This window comes from Egretta garzetta, unplaced genomic scaffold, assembly GCF_000687185.1.
Source record: "Egretta garzetta isolate BGI_Z169 unplaced genomic scaffold, ASM68718v1 scaffold143, whole genome shotgun sequence".
Classification (NCBI taxonomy): Eukaryota; Metazoa; Chordata; class Aves; order Pelecaniformes; family Ardeidae; genus Egretta; species Egretta garzetta.
Window position 1 is genome coordinate 2133143 of NW_009259310.1, and position 15035 is coordinate 2148177.

Genomic DNA, 15035 nt, shown 5'->3' on the forward strand with positions numbered 1-15035 from the left:
GCTGAACTTCTTGCTCCGTAGTTTTCCATCTGTTCAGTTCTGCTGGAGATGGTCTGCTGTGAGAACCAGGTGGAGGCCTGAGATGTTGGCAGGGATGAACACTTCCAACTATTGCCCAGACCTGTTTGGAGCAAGTCTGCACAGTGTGGAATCTAAATACCAGTGACTGCCTGAAGGATTTTTTTTGCAATGTATAACACAAATAAATTAGCCATAACACAAGTAAATTAACCTGGTGGTAGAACCAAAAATCTCTCTGCAAAAATTAGAGTCCCCTGTTGCTGTATTTTGGAGGGGTCAGGACAAAGATTTGTGTTATTTAGCTCTCGGAGAGCTGCATGTTCCTGTTCTCTGTCTCTGTGCTCTGCTGGGGCAAATACATCCCCCGCCTTTTAAGGAGGGGCCATAGTATCTATCTGAGATGGATGTATTAAATTTTTGATAGATGAGGTCAGCAGTGACAAGGCCGGCTCAGAAAATACAAGCCTTGGATGATCAGGCGTGGTCCCTCCCTGGGAGGGAGTTTCCAGTAGCTGTCAGATGTGAGCAGGCTGTTTCACCCAGACAGTGCTACTTCCCTGCCCTTTTCTAATTCTGCTGATTTTTGGCCTGTGATGTTGATGGCTGAAGATCCTAAATATCAGGATCTTGTTGTGGTTATAGTTTTTAAACCACCTCACAAGCTGCACCCAAGGCTATTGGTGGGGAGGTAGGTTGTTGTTTTGTTTCCCTGCTGCCTGCCAACTCCTTGAAGTGCTGGTACTTTATCTGGCAGAGCAGATGGGTCTTATTTATCTCATCTCCGTAGTGGGAAATTTTCTGCAACTGAGATTCTCCGTGGCCTCGCCACTCCCATGCTTCACCTTGTGTCACAGCGGTCTGAGCTGCTCCCAAATTCCTCCTGGTTCTCTTCCTCCTGTCCCCTGCTCACCTGCTGCTGTTGGCAGCACGGGGAATGGGACAGAAGAGCTAAAATAGAAACTCTTATGCAAATAAGAGACAAGCCTGCCTTTGAAGCTGGTTAGGATGTGCCCAGGGCTCAGCCTGCCCCAGAGCTTCAGAGGAGATTTGGAGCGCTTTGTGCTCTGAATTCTGATCGTGCAGATTACGGTTAATGCTATCTTAATCTGTGGACCAGACTGGAGATGGTTTATCTTTTCCCTCCATCTCAAGTATTCAGCTTATCTTGGGTTTGGGTTTTCCTCTCTTCTCTGCTTTTTTAGTGCGTGGTCCTGCTGTTCCTGAGATGGGCTGAGGAAGTGCAGAGTCAGGCAGGCTAGGGCAGAAGCCCTGCTTGTCTGCCTTGTATGTGGGAAACAGTAGGAAAAATTCAAATGTTCAGCCACCAGGTTCAGTGGCAGTAAAGGAAATCTCGGTAAGAGCTGCTGCAGCAGCATCTCCTTCACCTCTGAGGTTCTGCTCACTCGCCCCCACCGCCCCGAGTAAAACCTGGGCAATTTAAAATCTATTTATAAACCCAGACTCTTCCTAGTGACTGCAGTGGAACATGGGTATGCCACGAAGCTGTAACGGTATCACTGTTCGGATAGTTTGTGTAGGAAGAGTCATGTGCAGTGTCTGTCTCGCACAGAGAAACCTCACAAACATCCTGGAAAAATCTGGACCGAAGGGACTTGGTGCTGATGTTTGCTGAGAAGTGCCCTTCAGGCAATCTTGGGAACTTGGCAGGATGGAGATGCTGTTTTGCAGGCATTTGAAGGACTATAGGCAAGCTGGAGAAAATACCTCGGACATTATGAGAGCAGAACACTCGCGTGCTTAGGGAAATGGTACAGCTTGCAGCTAGTGAAAATGCAGGTCTGAGGGCATATCCGTAAGCCCCGTGGTGAACTTGCTGCACTGAGTCACTTCTCTTGGAGGAAGTACCTTTTGCATATCAGCAGTACAGAAAAAGGGCAAGAGAGACATGAACTTTGTCGTGCAGCTAATACTGTTCCCATCACTGAATGAAGCTTTTTGGTCCTGAAGTCTAGAATGAGCTCCTTGCCAGGGTGGGAAGTAGTTCTATTCCCAACCTCCCCATATTTCCCAGGAAAAGCTGCTCCATCTCTCCCATTCCAGCTGGAGACTGTTCACTTGCACCAAACTGAAGTATTTGTTTGGACTGCTCTGGTCAGCCTCGGTTGCATGGAAGTGTTTGTGGGTGGCATCTCCCAGCACTGCATCGTGTTGTAGCCACAAATTGTATGCTCAGAGTTGCCTGTAAAGCAGAATCCTCTGCTGTTTGGGAGTTCTGTGCATTGCTTTGAAGATACCAAGTCTTGACACTAATTGTATCTTGGTTATGCCTGCTCTCTTTGTGTGTTCAGATGAGATTTGTTTCATCTATGTAGGGAGATTTGTCTGGTTCTTATGGGCCGAGTAAGTAATAGTTGAATTGCTTGTTAAACATGGACTGGCTCCTCTGTCTGCAGATGTGCGAGGGAGTGAAGGGATCCTTGGGTGAATAGCTGCTTTGTACCACGTCTCCAACTGCCCGGTGGTTGGTTGGGCACTGGAATCTCTTCTTGTTCGACAACAGGTCAAGGGAAGAGTTAACAAAGCTCCCTGCCCTGCTGTGCTCTCTGTGACTGTCCCTACCCTGTTACTTCTCATCAGGAATTTGAAACTTCCCCATGTCTTGTACAAGGAGTTTAATATTTCGACTCTCCATGCATTGCTTCTATCTACCATGTGCTTCAGCATATTGATTACACAGAGCTGGCTTTGTGGGTTGCCTTGTAAATGGAGACTTTCTCATTTTGCCTTGTGGCTTGGGAGCTAGGATGTGATCCTGGAGGCAAACTCTCTTTTGCCAGCAGCACAGTGCTTCCCTGACAAGCAACTGCTGTAAATCTTCAGTGCTGCTAGCTCTACTCAGTAAGTCCATGATGCAATTAATAGTTGTGCAAAACTCATGTTACTCTTAGGAAATGCTTCTTGGAAAAGCATGATCGAGTGAGCCTATGGTGGAGCAGCCAACTCCTGTTCCCCCAGACTCTTCTTTTTGTACAGAATGACAGAAAAGTACATCTCTGAAGTGCCATCTGCAGTTTTCTGGGCATACTTAGGCTGCTTGAGCCATAGCAGTTCAGGGTTAATCTGATACAAGAACCAAGCCTCAAGTCCCCTCCATTCCTAGGGGTACCTGCCAGGAAAAAACCCTTTCTTCCTGTGTCAAGCAAAGGCTTTAGGGGTACAAAGAGCTCCTGATCTTCTCCCAAATTATAGCAAATGCCTTGGGAATATGCTAATGCTACTGCAGCCCCCAGGGTACTATTCTAGGCCGCCACACATAGACATTGAGCCTGGAGTTATCCAAGTTTGGGCTGACGCATGATTATGTTCTCAGGACAAGTACAGGCATGTAGATGAGCTCATTGCTAACTCATATGAAATGGCTCATTTTCCCCAAAATCCTTTATCTGAAAGTTTTGGAGGGAAAACTACATCACATGGGAGTTGTCCAGATCATTGAGTGCAGGTTGTAATAAAATAATGAAGGTCCCTGCAGAGGTACGTGGTTTATGAACTGCTGCTCCACCTCCTTTTACTGAATCTGCTGATCTGTGAGAATGGTCAGACTGTGTCAGACGGAAGGACCAGGGTGCACCCTTTGGGGATCTTTGTCCACCATAAAATACCTGCTTCTACCCTCTATTTCCAGTCTCACAAGCAGTTACTTGTCTGTGCAGGGACCTTCCCTTTTGCCCCATGGCAGCTGGAGCTGGGAGGTTGTTCTCTGTTGCGACCCTCCTCTTCACACGGATCCTGAGCTCCACTGGGCAGAGCCACCACCAACCACCAAGTGGGTTTTGGTGCTTGGGGAGCTTTCCTGCCCAGCTTGGGGGTATGTTTCTTGCTAACCTCTGTGGATGCTCTATATCAACAGGCTTCCTGATGCATGTTTTCAGGTGCCTGGTGTGATGTCTTGTGCTTTTGTCTCATTGACCAAACCTTTAGACAACCAGTGCAGCAGCAAATGTAGCAAAGCTCAATGTAAGACTTCACAGAAGCACAAGGTTCTTCAAAACACTGGGTTTGTTCATGCTTGTTTTCTTAGGGGTATCAATCACTCGCTCTTTTGTATTCATGCTGAATTGTCCGCCCTTCCTGTGGATATCACCTGAAACCCACTGGCTGCTGTTGCTGAGAAAGGAGGAGGCATGATTGACCAGGTGTGAAAAGTTGCTTTAAATCACACCCAGCAGCCCATGCACTCCTAGGGAGTCAGCGCAGTCACTAATTTTGTCACTTCAGGACTATGTTGCTTGGGGAGAGAGGATGATTAGAGGAAATTTAGTACCTGAAAAGAGCAAATCTTGATCCCTGGTGCTACTCAGCTGTTCGGATCTTGTGAAGTACTTGGGTAGCATGACCATGTTGCTGAAAAATGGTTATGTCCCTCTTGCCGCCACACAGCAGCCACTGCCCTCTTATCTAGCCTGCAGCAGCAGCACGGCGGGGTTGGATAAGCTGGAGGCATGGTGTGATGTTAGCCATTTTTTTTTCCCTTACAATTTTTTTTCCCCTTACTATTATAAGGTGAGGATTTGGATTGCCAAAGAGGTTCCTGTTTAAAAGGTGTAAAACACCCTAACGTTACCACTTTGGTCTTGCCACATCTGCCAAGAAGCAAATGTAGTAATGGGTGGAGAAGAGAAAAGCCACACTAAAGAGATTGCTTCTGGAGTTGGGGGTGCAGATTTACCCCATGATTTGCTCCTGAGACTTACAGAGATGTCCCTGGTTTGTGAGAAGCCATCGGCTGTTTGCTCTTTCATTAACTGTGGAGTCTTGCAGCCTTTCCCATCTCAGCTTTTGGAGGCGAGGTGCCTGCTGACTTTCACTGTTCATGTCACAGGTTGGTTCCTGTAAACTGGTTATTTTTATTTCTAATATGTCTCTGTACATGGGGGCTCATTTGTTGTTGGTCTGCGTGTAGACTGGGTCCTAACAGCCTGAATCCCCTGAAACAAGGTTAACTCTTTTTTTTTTTTTTTTTCCTTTTCTAAGTGAGCCCTGCATGACTACTTAAGATTTACGCTTGCTGGGCAATGTTTACCCTGGCTTCTCTTTCCTGGATACTCTATTACTCATTACTGTTCAAATCCAAGCAAATAAATGAATGACTTTTGCTATGGCAACAAGAATCTGGTGGCTGAACAGCACAATATTCCCTGAAAGCCTGCCTTATTCTTAGTGTGTGTCTGATGGCTGGGCAGAGTATTAATATGTAGATACATGGGTTTGGGTCAGACCCTGGTTTTGTGACACAGCTCTGGGTGAAGCATTCAGCTGAGTAAATAGCGACAAATCCCTGCAAATGTCTGCAGCTGAAGGGTGCAAAATTCTTCCATCCCACAGCTGGCAGCTGCTGCTGAGGCAGGAGCGGGGGAAAGAAAACAACCCCTGTCGCCTTTTGTGTTTCCATAGAAGTCCATATGGTCTCATATGGTCTGGCAAGGGGCTGCTGACTGTGCAAACCTATTGTTTGTGCCATTACTAGGCTCTTGATTTTTCTTTTTAGATGGTTCCTGGAACTGAACATGCCTGTATTCCCTATGCACAGTGCTTATTAACTGCTCAGAGGGTTTCTTAAGGCAGCTGTATCCCATGTATCCCTAATTTTGCCTGAGTAAGTTGCCCTCCTTCCGCTGGATGAAGCAGAGCTGCTTTGTGCTTCCCCTGAAACCGCCTCGTGCCTGGGGAGGGGAACCCCTGGGGGAACTCAGGCCATGCCACGGCAGGTTTATTGCTTTGAGTTTTGGGGCTGCTTTCGGGGCTCCCGCTCTGCATGGGCAGGGTTGACTGACTGCCCTGGGGGTGTCTGCAGAGCCTGTTTGCCAGAGTCCAACCCTGTGCCAGTGCCTGCTTGTTCCTCCGGTGTTTGCTTTGCCTGGGTGTGTCCCAGTGCTTTATTGCAGAGAGGCCATAGGGCTCTTCCTGCTCCAAGGTAGCAGCATGCTGGGTGCAGGGGGGTGGGATGCTACCGTAGAGCAAGCCAACATGTTTTTTTGGGGGGGATCTTGTGCTAGGGTGCACTCATGCCAGGCAGGACTGCCTGGTGTCAGCCTTCGCATGGGCTGTGCTGGCCCAACAGAGGTCTTGCTGAAGCAGCAAATTATCTTGCTACGAGCTCTCCCCAGGCTGGGGCCCTGGGTGAGTGGTGCTGGCACTGCTGTGGTTAATGATTGCTCTTTTTGAATAGCTTCAAGATTGCCTCCTACAGCATTGTGGCCTCTCTGCTTCAGGTATCCATGAAACCCTGGTGGCAGAGCGTTCTGCAGGACACCCAGCCCAGCTCCAGGGAGCGAGCATGGCCCAAGTCCAGTTGGCTGTGGGCAAGTGGGAGCTGCTTTAGTTCAAGGCTTAGGCTGAGCTTAGGCTGCGCTGTTGGCATGCTGCCTCTGGGCTCTGTGCTGGGGGCTGTGTCCTGGTCATTTCTGCTGCTTTCTACTCTTTGTCTTTACTCCCTGGTTGAAGCTGTTTTCTTCTCTTGTACTACATGCAGTCATTTTTCTTAGAGAATTCCTCCCGTTAACAGAAAACCAGAAAAACAGTTCCATCTCCCAAGCTTAAATTCTAAAAACAAGGCACATCTGTCCCCTTTATTTTCCATGTTTAGCCAAGTACTTCTTGCCTTTCAACACAGTTGCTTGCACTGGTAAGCATGCACTGTCTGGTTCTGGGATAGCTTCTGAGCTTCCAGGAGCCCATGGCACCTCAACCCTCGTGGCCTTCGTGCCTGGCAGCGTGGCTCGTCCCCGCAGTACAGACACCACATTGTGAGCTGTCCCTGCCCTCTCCGCTGCCTGGTTTGGATCAGGGAGCATCTAGGTCAGCAGCGGGGGTGAGAAATTCTGGGAACAGCAACTGGGATGCTCTGATCTTCAAGGTCATTTTATTCCAACCCCTTTTTTCTGAAATACAATCATTCCCCTCCCCATGTGTCATCTGGGGAAGGTCAGAGCAGCTGTGGCCAGGGCTGGGGCAGGGAATGGGGAAAGGCAACTGGTTGCCCTCTCTGTTATTTCCATCCTTCTCCTGGGAGAGTGGGGAAAAGAACCAGCCTGTGTCCAAATTACAAACCCAGACTCGGGCAGAGTAGCACGCAGCTCCATCGGGCGTATTTGCAGTGTGGAGGAGGTATTAGGTACTCACTCCATTACCTGGATTTCATTCGAGCTTCCCTAGTTGCTTTTCTGAAAAGCAGCAGTGAAGTGATTGCTGTCTTGCCTTGAAAACCCTTATCACCCACAGAGCTGCAACGTGTCTGTCTGTGGGCCACGCAGGATAACGCTGTCGCAGGCTGGCTCCCGCTCACTGCCGGTTTGCAGGCCCTGTCCCCCTGTGTGGTTGCAGGTTCAGCTTTGGCGGGGCTTGCTGGCGGCAGCAGCAGCAGCATGGCACCGGTGCTCCGTGCACAGGAGATGCAGAGAGATGGCTGCTGTTGCAAGAAATACCTTGCATCTGGGCAGCACATGCAGTGCGTGCTTGCTTGCTGCTGCTTGGGGCCACGTGCTGTTTCTCAGGCTGTGGTGTATTTTGTATAGGAGGAAAACTGCAAATAAAGCACATGGGGCAAATGTGCTGCACTTTCTTCTTGACAGTCATTATTCGGGAGAGGTCTTCTGAACCATCCAGCTCCTACCGCCTGTCACAAGCAACCACGTCCTTTTAATTCTGTTCATAATCCTCTTAGCTTCATTTTAAATGTAGATAGAAGTAAAGGGATCACAACGCCCTCCTAGGCAGCTGGTCCTGAACCTTGATCTGCGTTGGCTGGATACTTTTGGCGTAAATTTATTCCTGGCAAGCTTATCCTCCTTGTTTGTCTGTTGTACGCTGGCATCAGCAGTTCTTCTCTGCTCTTCCGTGTTTATTTTCTTTGTGTACTTAAAAAGAGCTGTTAATGCTTTTTCTCAACCTTCATTTTTGCCAGTGGGAACAGGCTGAGTCTCCTCTCCGCCTGTTGAGGTGACTTGTAACCAGATCTTGTAAGCAGAATGGTAGATAGTGATTAGGACACGTTAAGGCTGCAGGGCAACAACCCTTTCCCATAGCTTTTCCATTCAACTTGGAAGAGGACATTTGGAGTTACTGTGTCTGGGTGTCCCACTACAGGAGAGATGCAGAAACTGGAGCAAGTCCAGGGGAGGCTAAAGTGCTCCTGGGGCTGGAAGAGATGGGAGAAGCTGAGGGAGCTGGTTTATTCAGCCTGGAGGAGAGAAAGGGGGACCCCCCATGCTGCCTTCCCCTACCTGCAGGGTGTTACAGGTGGGATGGAACCAGGCAGTCCCTATGATTCTCAGTCCCTCATATGATTCTATGATTTCCAGTGGAAATGCCCTGCTTTATTCACGGTTTATTTAAGCAGTATCCTAATGATGATTACAGTCCTGTAGCCAATCCAAAATTTTCTTTTTAAGTTATTCATAGGTGATGAACTTCTCTTAGAGCAAGGGTTGATCTTAAATATTGTCCCATTTCTAGTGTTCTTGCCCTCCAGTTTTCTGAATGACCCATGAAATTCTGTTTTTTCCTTGATGAACTCCCATGTTGGAGTCATCTTTGTGCTCAGCCTCACAGTTACTGTGCGAAGGTCACTAGTGAGAATACTAGATAAAACTGGTTTTGAAGCAGAACCTTTAAGTACCTCCCACTTGTCCAGTATTTTCCCTCTCTACTACAACCTGTTACCATCTCTTCTTTAGCTGCTTCCATCTTCTCACTTTTGGTATGAAACCCTGGTTTGTTTGTTTTTTTTATCTAGCTTAAATAGCTTTTTGCCAGGATGTCCTCCCAAAAATGTAGTCCTGATCACTGAAGTTTCTACTGTCTAGAGCATGGGTACACAAATAACTTGGCTGGCATTAGCGATGTCACCTTTCCAACATGTGCATGCTTTCCTATCGTCCTTGGCAACACTGATCCCTCCTGAGGGACGCTCTGGCAGCTCCTCCTGCCTGCCGGGCATCAGTGTTAGATGATGGCAAAGCATGTGCTGCAGCAAAAAGCCTGAGGTACTCTCGACCTCTCAGCCTCCTGACTCCATCTATCTATTTGGCTATCTGCCTTTATGGTTTCTTCTCTCAGTGCAGTAAGAGATTTGGCAAGGCTCAGGGGGAAAGGTGGGGGGATACGCAATCGCTCCTTTTAAATTGAGGTGAAGCCCTGGGGTGGGAGGTGGTCTTTGCTGGAGCAAATGTTACAATCGATGGCTTCTTGTGCTGCTTTCTAATAATTCTCCTTTGCTGTTGTCTAGATGAAGATCTCCTTCAATGAGACAAGTTTGCAGACTATGTTTGAGTACCCGTCAGAGAGCTCACTGGCAGAAGAAGAGGAGGAGGAAGAGGAAGAACATGCTTCTGAAACAGAGGAGGACAAGTCTTGCACCTTTTATGTTCCGCGCCCAAATAGCACTTTGCATCCCAATGCACCTAACTCTGGTGAGCAAGGCACTGTGTTGGCACTGTGGGGTTACTGGTGCTGTCTGTCACTGTCCACATCTCCTACAGACCCTCATGGGGCTCCACACAGGTGGAAATGCTAATGGAGGTGACTTCTGACAGCAAAACTGGGCCTTGGTGGGGACAGGGCTTGAACTGGGACAGGTAACTGCAGATGGGCAGCTTCCATGCTGTCCCTGCCAGGATCCTGATCCCACTTCCCTTTGGAACAGCGAGAAGTATTCATGTCAGCTTTGTCCTTCCAGCAGATTTATCCAGCTACACCCCAAAGCACTCCGTGAAGTTCAGCGAGTGGCAGGAGCAGAAATATGAGGAGATGCCTGCCACAGAGGGACCCCTCCCAAAGGAAGCTGATTCCCATGGGAACCAAGTCATGGTGAGACTTTAAATAAGCAGGTCTTGGCTTTGTCCTGCTCTGCTCTTATCCCGGTGCTTACATTGGTCTGGACGGTGAACGGGACAGGACGTGCCTTCCACTGAACACCTGTGTGTGTGTTTGCTGCCTGGGAAGGTGTGCCACCGCTCACAAAGGGATCAACACAGGGTCCCACTGCCACTAAGCAGACCTGCCTCTCCCAGTGTGTGCCAAGTAGACTTAAGGCAGCTGGCACACTTCTTACTCCAGGCCACGTTTGGAGCGGGGAATTAAATGTGCTTATTAGCCCCGGGCAAGGTGCCAGTGTCGCCTTCACCGTCCAAAGGTGTGGGTACTCATTTGCTTTGGATCTGATGACATGTCCATGTCAACTCTGCTTTCTCCCCAGCTCACCCCGGCAGAGAAGGGTGGACTCTCAGATTTCAGCAGCGAGCCTGCTCTATATTTTTGATCGCTTCATCTTCTAGCCTGCAGCAGCGGCTGCTGGACAAAACGTGTCAGTGCACCTTCCAAATGTCCATGCAAGCACCACGGAAATAAGCTTCTGGGTCCCTCCCTCACCACCATTTTCATTGGATCCTGATGCCAAGAGTGGACTAGATGCTATTGGGCATCTTTGGAGAATATTTGCACTGGGTTCTGGGACCTAATTACTACTTTTAAGGTGTATGATTTATTCTACCTGTGGCCTTGCATATTCCTTGTTCAAGATCAGCTGCCCATTAGGCAAGCTTCTTAAGAACAGATCTGTAATCCCAGGGTGGATGTAGATTCTCTCAGTGCTTATCCAAGTCTGCCCATCCAGGCGCTGTACAGGGTCTGGATGGCTTTTGTAATGCTTCTCCCATCAGAGGCCCCAGTGAAGAACAGTTCTGGAGTTGAAGCATTGGGAGTATCTGGGCAGTTTAGTTGGATTCACAGAAGTGGTTGTGATTTGACAACTAGATTGGGTGTCAGTTTGGAAAACCATTGAAGGTTCATGGTTTGTTCTCAGCATGTTTCTGGGTGTAGTTTCTCTGAACCATCATGGAATTGATGTGCCAGTTATGTTCTTGTGAAGGAAGCCGAAGAAGTGTGAGGGTTGGGAGGGGGAATAAATGCCTTTAGCTTTAGGTGGCATTTTTGCACTGATCTGTAAAGAAGTGTCCAGACTGGCTTGAGCCTGTTGAAGATTCCCAAACATTTGTCATCGCTTTGATCTGTCCGTGCCGAGCGCTGGCATCCAGCCTCTAATAACAGCTGATTGTGCTTCAGTTTGCCAGTTCCCCTTGTTGCTTTGTTCCAGCATCTAACGGGGCCAGGCCCAAGATTTATCTGTCTCAGCTGGCGGGGAGGCTTCCTTCTTGCCGTGCTTGCTCTGCTCCTCTACAGCCAAGTGCAGGAGGGCCATTTCACTCCTTTATTCTGCAGAACTTGAACATGGAATATGTTTGTTTTTTTCTAGGATTTTTATAGTTCTATTGTAATTGTTTAATGCAGCCAATATGCAAAAGAATCGGCTAGACTCTTCCATTTAAGTTTTCTACTACTGTAAACTCAGGGTCAAAATTGCACTCTGAAAAAGACGAAACACTGCTGCTAATGTGATTTGTACTTCTGGGATTAAAAGAGATGCGGTTGGAATAGATATGGCCTCTTTGGGCTTCATGAAGCAAGTGGTACCCCAGCACATGGCTCTACCCAAAGGAACAGGCTGGTATCTTTGATTAAATTTGATACTTTTATTGCTTTGTCTCTTACATATAGATGATGAACGTGTAGTCAAGCTGACACTGGTCTATGAACTGAAAATGCTCTCCATACCTTGCACCTGGTTTGGTGTATATTGTAGCAGCAGGAGGAAGGTGGTTCTGCTGAAAAACAGTCAGGACTAAATGAAATGTTAGGACATGCCTACTGCTAGCTGTTCTCTTGTGCCCTGGGTGCCTAAATATTTCTGGAAAGATAATGCAAAAAAAAAAAAAAATCCCCCCAAAACCTCAGCAGTTCATTAACTGTTGGCTGCAGGGGCCACAAAGGAACACTTCACACTTCCCTGCACTTGTAAGGCTTGTCCTTTTCAAGCTAACTCAAGATCTGCTCACCGTGTGACCTCCCAGGAGCAGAATGTGGCTGGCAAGGATGACATGACACAAGAACCATGGAAAGAGCCGTGAATCCCATGTGCTGAGGCTTCTCCCGTTAATGAAGTACTTCAGGACAAGGTGCTGAGACTGGGGCAGAATGAGGAAAAATGCAGGACTGCTAGTGACTGCTAGACTTAAGGGACAAGTAAGTTACCAGATTTGTGGAGTTAAACACTGAGCAGTGCCCGCAGCCAAAGGAGGTCAGAGATCATGTTTGAAGAAAAGGTTATGCACAGCTTTTCTAGCAGAAAAGGCCCCAGTGAGCATCTTGCACTGTGGAAAAGCTCAGGCCAGTTTAAGGCAGCTCTGTGTCTCTCAATTTTTAACTTAAAAAAAATGCAGGTGGTGAAGCAAAAGCTGCTTGCAACTCAAGTTAGGGACAAGGCATCTGAGCTAGGTGCTGACTTTGTTCTGCTGTGGATCAATGAGGAATACTAAAGCCAAGAACATCCTACAGCTTGTTCCACTGTCTTCAGCCAAGTGAAACGCTGCTCTGTACACTGCCTGCTCTTCTCAGTGAATCAGCCCTGTGATTACTTCTCTGGCTAGGACAGGCTCAGTGGAGGCGTGAGAGCGGAACGTGCCTCTCAACAGGAGCATGGGATACCCTGGGGCGCTGCTGAATTTTCCTTCCGCTTTGCCTGCTCTACCTTGTAGCTGTAATTTGCACCTCACTGAGTGCTACCTTTATGCTTCCCAGCTTTGTACGCTAAGCCCTGTCTGTACCAGGTGAACTCTTAGCTTGTTCTTGGCAAAAAGCGAGGTGAATGCTGTTTTGAGGGCAAAAGCATTAGCTGGGGAGTCACCTCTGTGGATCTGTTCAGTATCACTGTGCTCAAAATAAAGGTGTGGGTTTTTTTTTTTTTAGAGGCCTACCCTGATCTCTAGCATTGGAGGATTAACTTTCAGTATATCTCTAGCTAATACCAAAGTGCATCTCAAAGGAAAATTTACTTCACTTCTGCAAAACAAAGACTTTTATTAAATGTGGCATCCTTGTACCAGAACAGCAGCTGTCCCAGACCAACAGGACTTTCCAGGTTGAAAAGCCAGTTTAGGAATGCTTTTGTCCATGTGTTTCTTTTTCTTTTGAAGTGCTTTGTGGCTCACTGGCTTTACTAGCATTCTCGATTTCTCCCTTCAGGACATCTAGCAACATCTGAGAACTCTCCAGAATCTGGGAAAGAAAGAAATAAAAATAGCTTATTTTTACATAAACTGTTTCTCTTATGAGTTCCCTTCAAATTCAGCTGATCTACCTTGCACCAAGAGGGATTCTCCAGCCTTACACTCTAATTCTTGGTGACTTATAGTGAGATACACTGTGGGGATATCTATGGAGGAATACAAAACACCTTAAGCAATTTATCTGTCTTGGAGCACAAGGTAGAGAACTTCCTGAAGTAGGCTGGGGGCTGAACTTTAGTTTGTTATTAAGGGAGATGTTGATACCTGGGCTTTTTAGATCAGTATTACACTGTGCTCAGCTGACTGTTTCAGCTGTCTTCCACTGTTAGAACTGCCTACTTCAGGTTTCTTGCTTAAAAGACTCAACTCTACAATGACCTTAAGTCAGACTAAATCTTTCCTTTTATTAATTTTCTTCTTGTTTTAGCTTATGTTGTATATAATCTAGCACTCCCCCTTGCTCTGCACTAGGAAGCATGGCTACAGCAGGTTTAGATCTTGCTGCCTGTCCATCTCACCATTTTAAAGTCTTAACACTGTGGACAACTATAATAAAATGCGATAGTAGGGTTGTACTCCCAAAGATCATTTATGTTCCTGTGAACCTGTGGAAATCACTAAGTGGTCAGAGGAGAGATGAAGGTAAGTGTCCCACAGGATGAGACACCAGTAGAACATGTTGGTGGGGTCTTGCTGTCTTGTCCATGGAAGAAGGTGGAGTCCTGCGACTGTCGCGGGCTGGGGGAAGGCAAGGAGTGTGATTACAGACAAGAGATGTATATCCACAGGAAAGGAACTTGGTTACTGGTTTCTGTTCACAGGACGTCTGCATTTCCTCTCCTACCTACCTCTGCTTTTACTTGCTGTGACTGTCTTCATTTCAATAAACGTGAATTCATTTGTAGGCTGGGGGGGTGTGACTTGTATCTCAGGGAAGGTTTCTTTTAAAGCGTGCTGTTTGTTCATGTAGCTTTACACCACAATTTCTAAGCTGTTATTTTTTTATGCAAGTTCCCCTCTTCACCCCCAAACCATCAAGTCTTGAAGTAGGCTGAGAAAACAGCTCCAGCCTCATCTGAAAAATAGTTGTCACTGGAAAGCACTGCATTGGGGAGATGAAGAGGATCTGATGCAGAGTAGTGACCACATTAAAAAGAGATGCATGGGAAAAGGTGAATGTAGGTGGCAGCTAATGGGGAAGGGATGCTCTTGAACTGAAACAGCTTCCCCCACAGAGGGAAGATCATTGCTTATCTGAAAGCTAGCTGGAAAGATCCTTTCATTTTATTTTTTTTTTTAAAAGCTGGTCAGTGCTTAATTCAAAGTGAGTTCAGCCGTTATCCTATGCGCAGGATGAAGCAGCCCCTGCCTGGCGGAGTTTAAAAATGTAGGGCAGGAGAAGAGATGGAGCCATCCCGGCAACTGAAATAACAGTAACTCGTGCTGTTCCCCTCCTTCCCACCCCATTAGTGGTCCAACACTTCTACTTTTTAAAATGCTGTTATTCCATCAAAGATGGAAGAAGTTACATGAAAAGTTGGGCAAAAAGAGCACCTAGTAAGCTAACAGCTCTAGCATCCTGGCTTCTTGTTACCAGCATGAATTCATGGCCTTCTGGGTCAATGTCTCTGGTTTTCTCCTTGCCCCCCCAAACGATGGTTTGTGAGGTCTTTTTTTAGGGGCCCATTCCAAGGCCCATCTTGATGTATTCTGACAACGTGCTTTAACGTAACCTCCACTTTCCCTCCCTCGAGAGGCGCTCGGTTGAGCTCGCCGCGCGCCGAGCCCCGGGGAGCCGTGCGAGGGCCTGGGCGGCGGGGGATGCCTGTGCCTCCCCCGGGCTTCGCCTCCCCGCGCTCAGACAGCACCGAG

At 47.6% G+C, this 15035-nt stretch overlaps 2 protein-coding genes across 2 annotated transcripts in view; both read left to right on the forward strand.

Annotated features, from left to right (window-relative positions):
- TPRN (taperin) overlaps nt 1–13240 on the forward strand; it is a gene marked incomplete at its 5' end in the record, with an annotated part of 18842 nt that extends 5602 nt beyond the window's left edge. Inside the window, 3 exons of the mRNA XM_035891878.1 lie at nt 9269–9452; nt 9719–9849; nt 10238–13240. Of these exons, the coding sequence (XP_035747771.1) occupies nt 9269–9452; nt 9719–9849; nt 10238–10300 (378 nt within the window). The remainder of the gene's footprint in view (nt 1–9268; nt 9453–9718; nt 9850–10237) is intronic.
- Nucleotides 13241–13799: 559 nt separating this feature from the next.
- ANAPC2 (anaphase promoting complex subunit 2) overlaps nt 13800–15035 on the forward strand; it is a 13325-nt gene continuing 12089 nt past the window's right edge. Inside the window, exon 1 of the mRNA XM_035891879.1 lies at nt 13800–13805. Within this exon, the coding sequence (XP_035747772.1) occupies nt 13800–13805 (6 nt within the window). The remainder of the gene's footprint in view (nt 13806–15035) is intronic.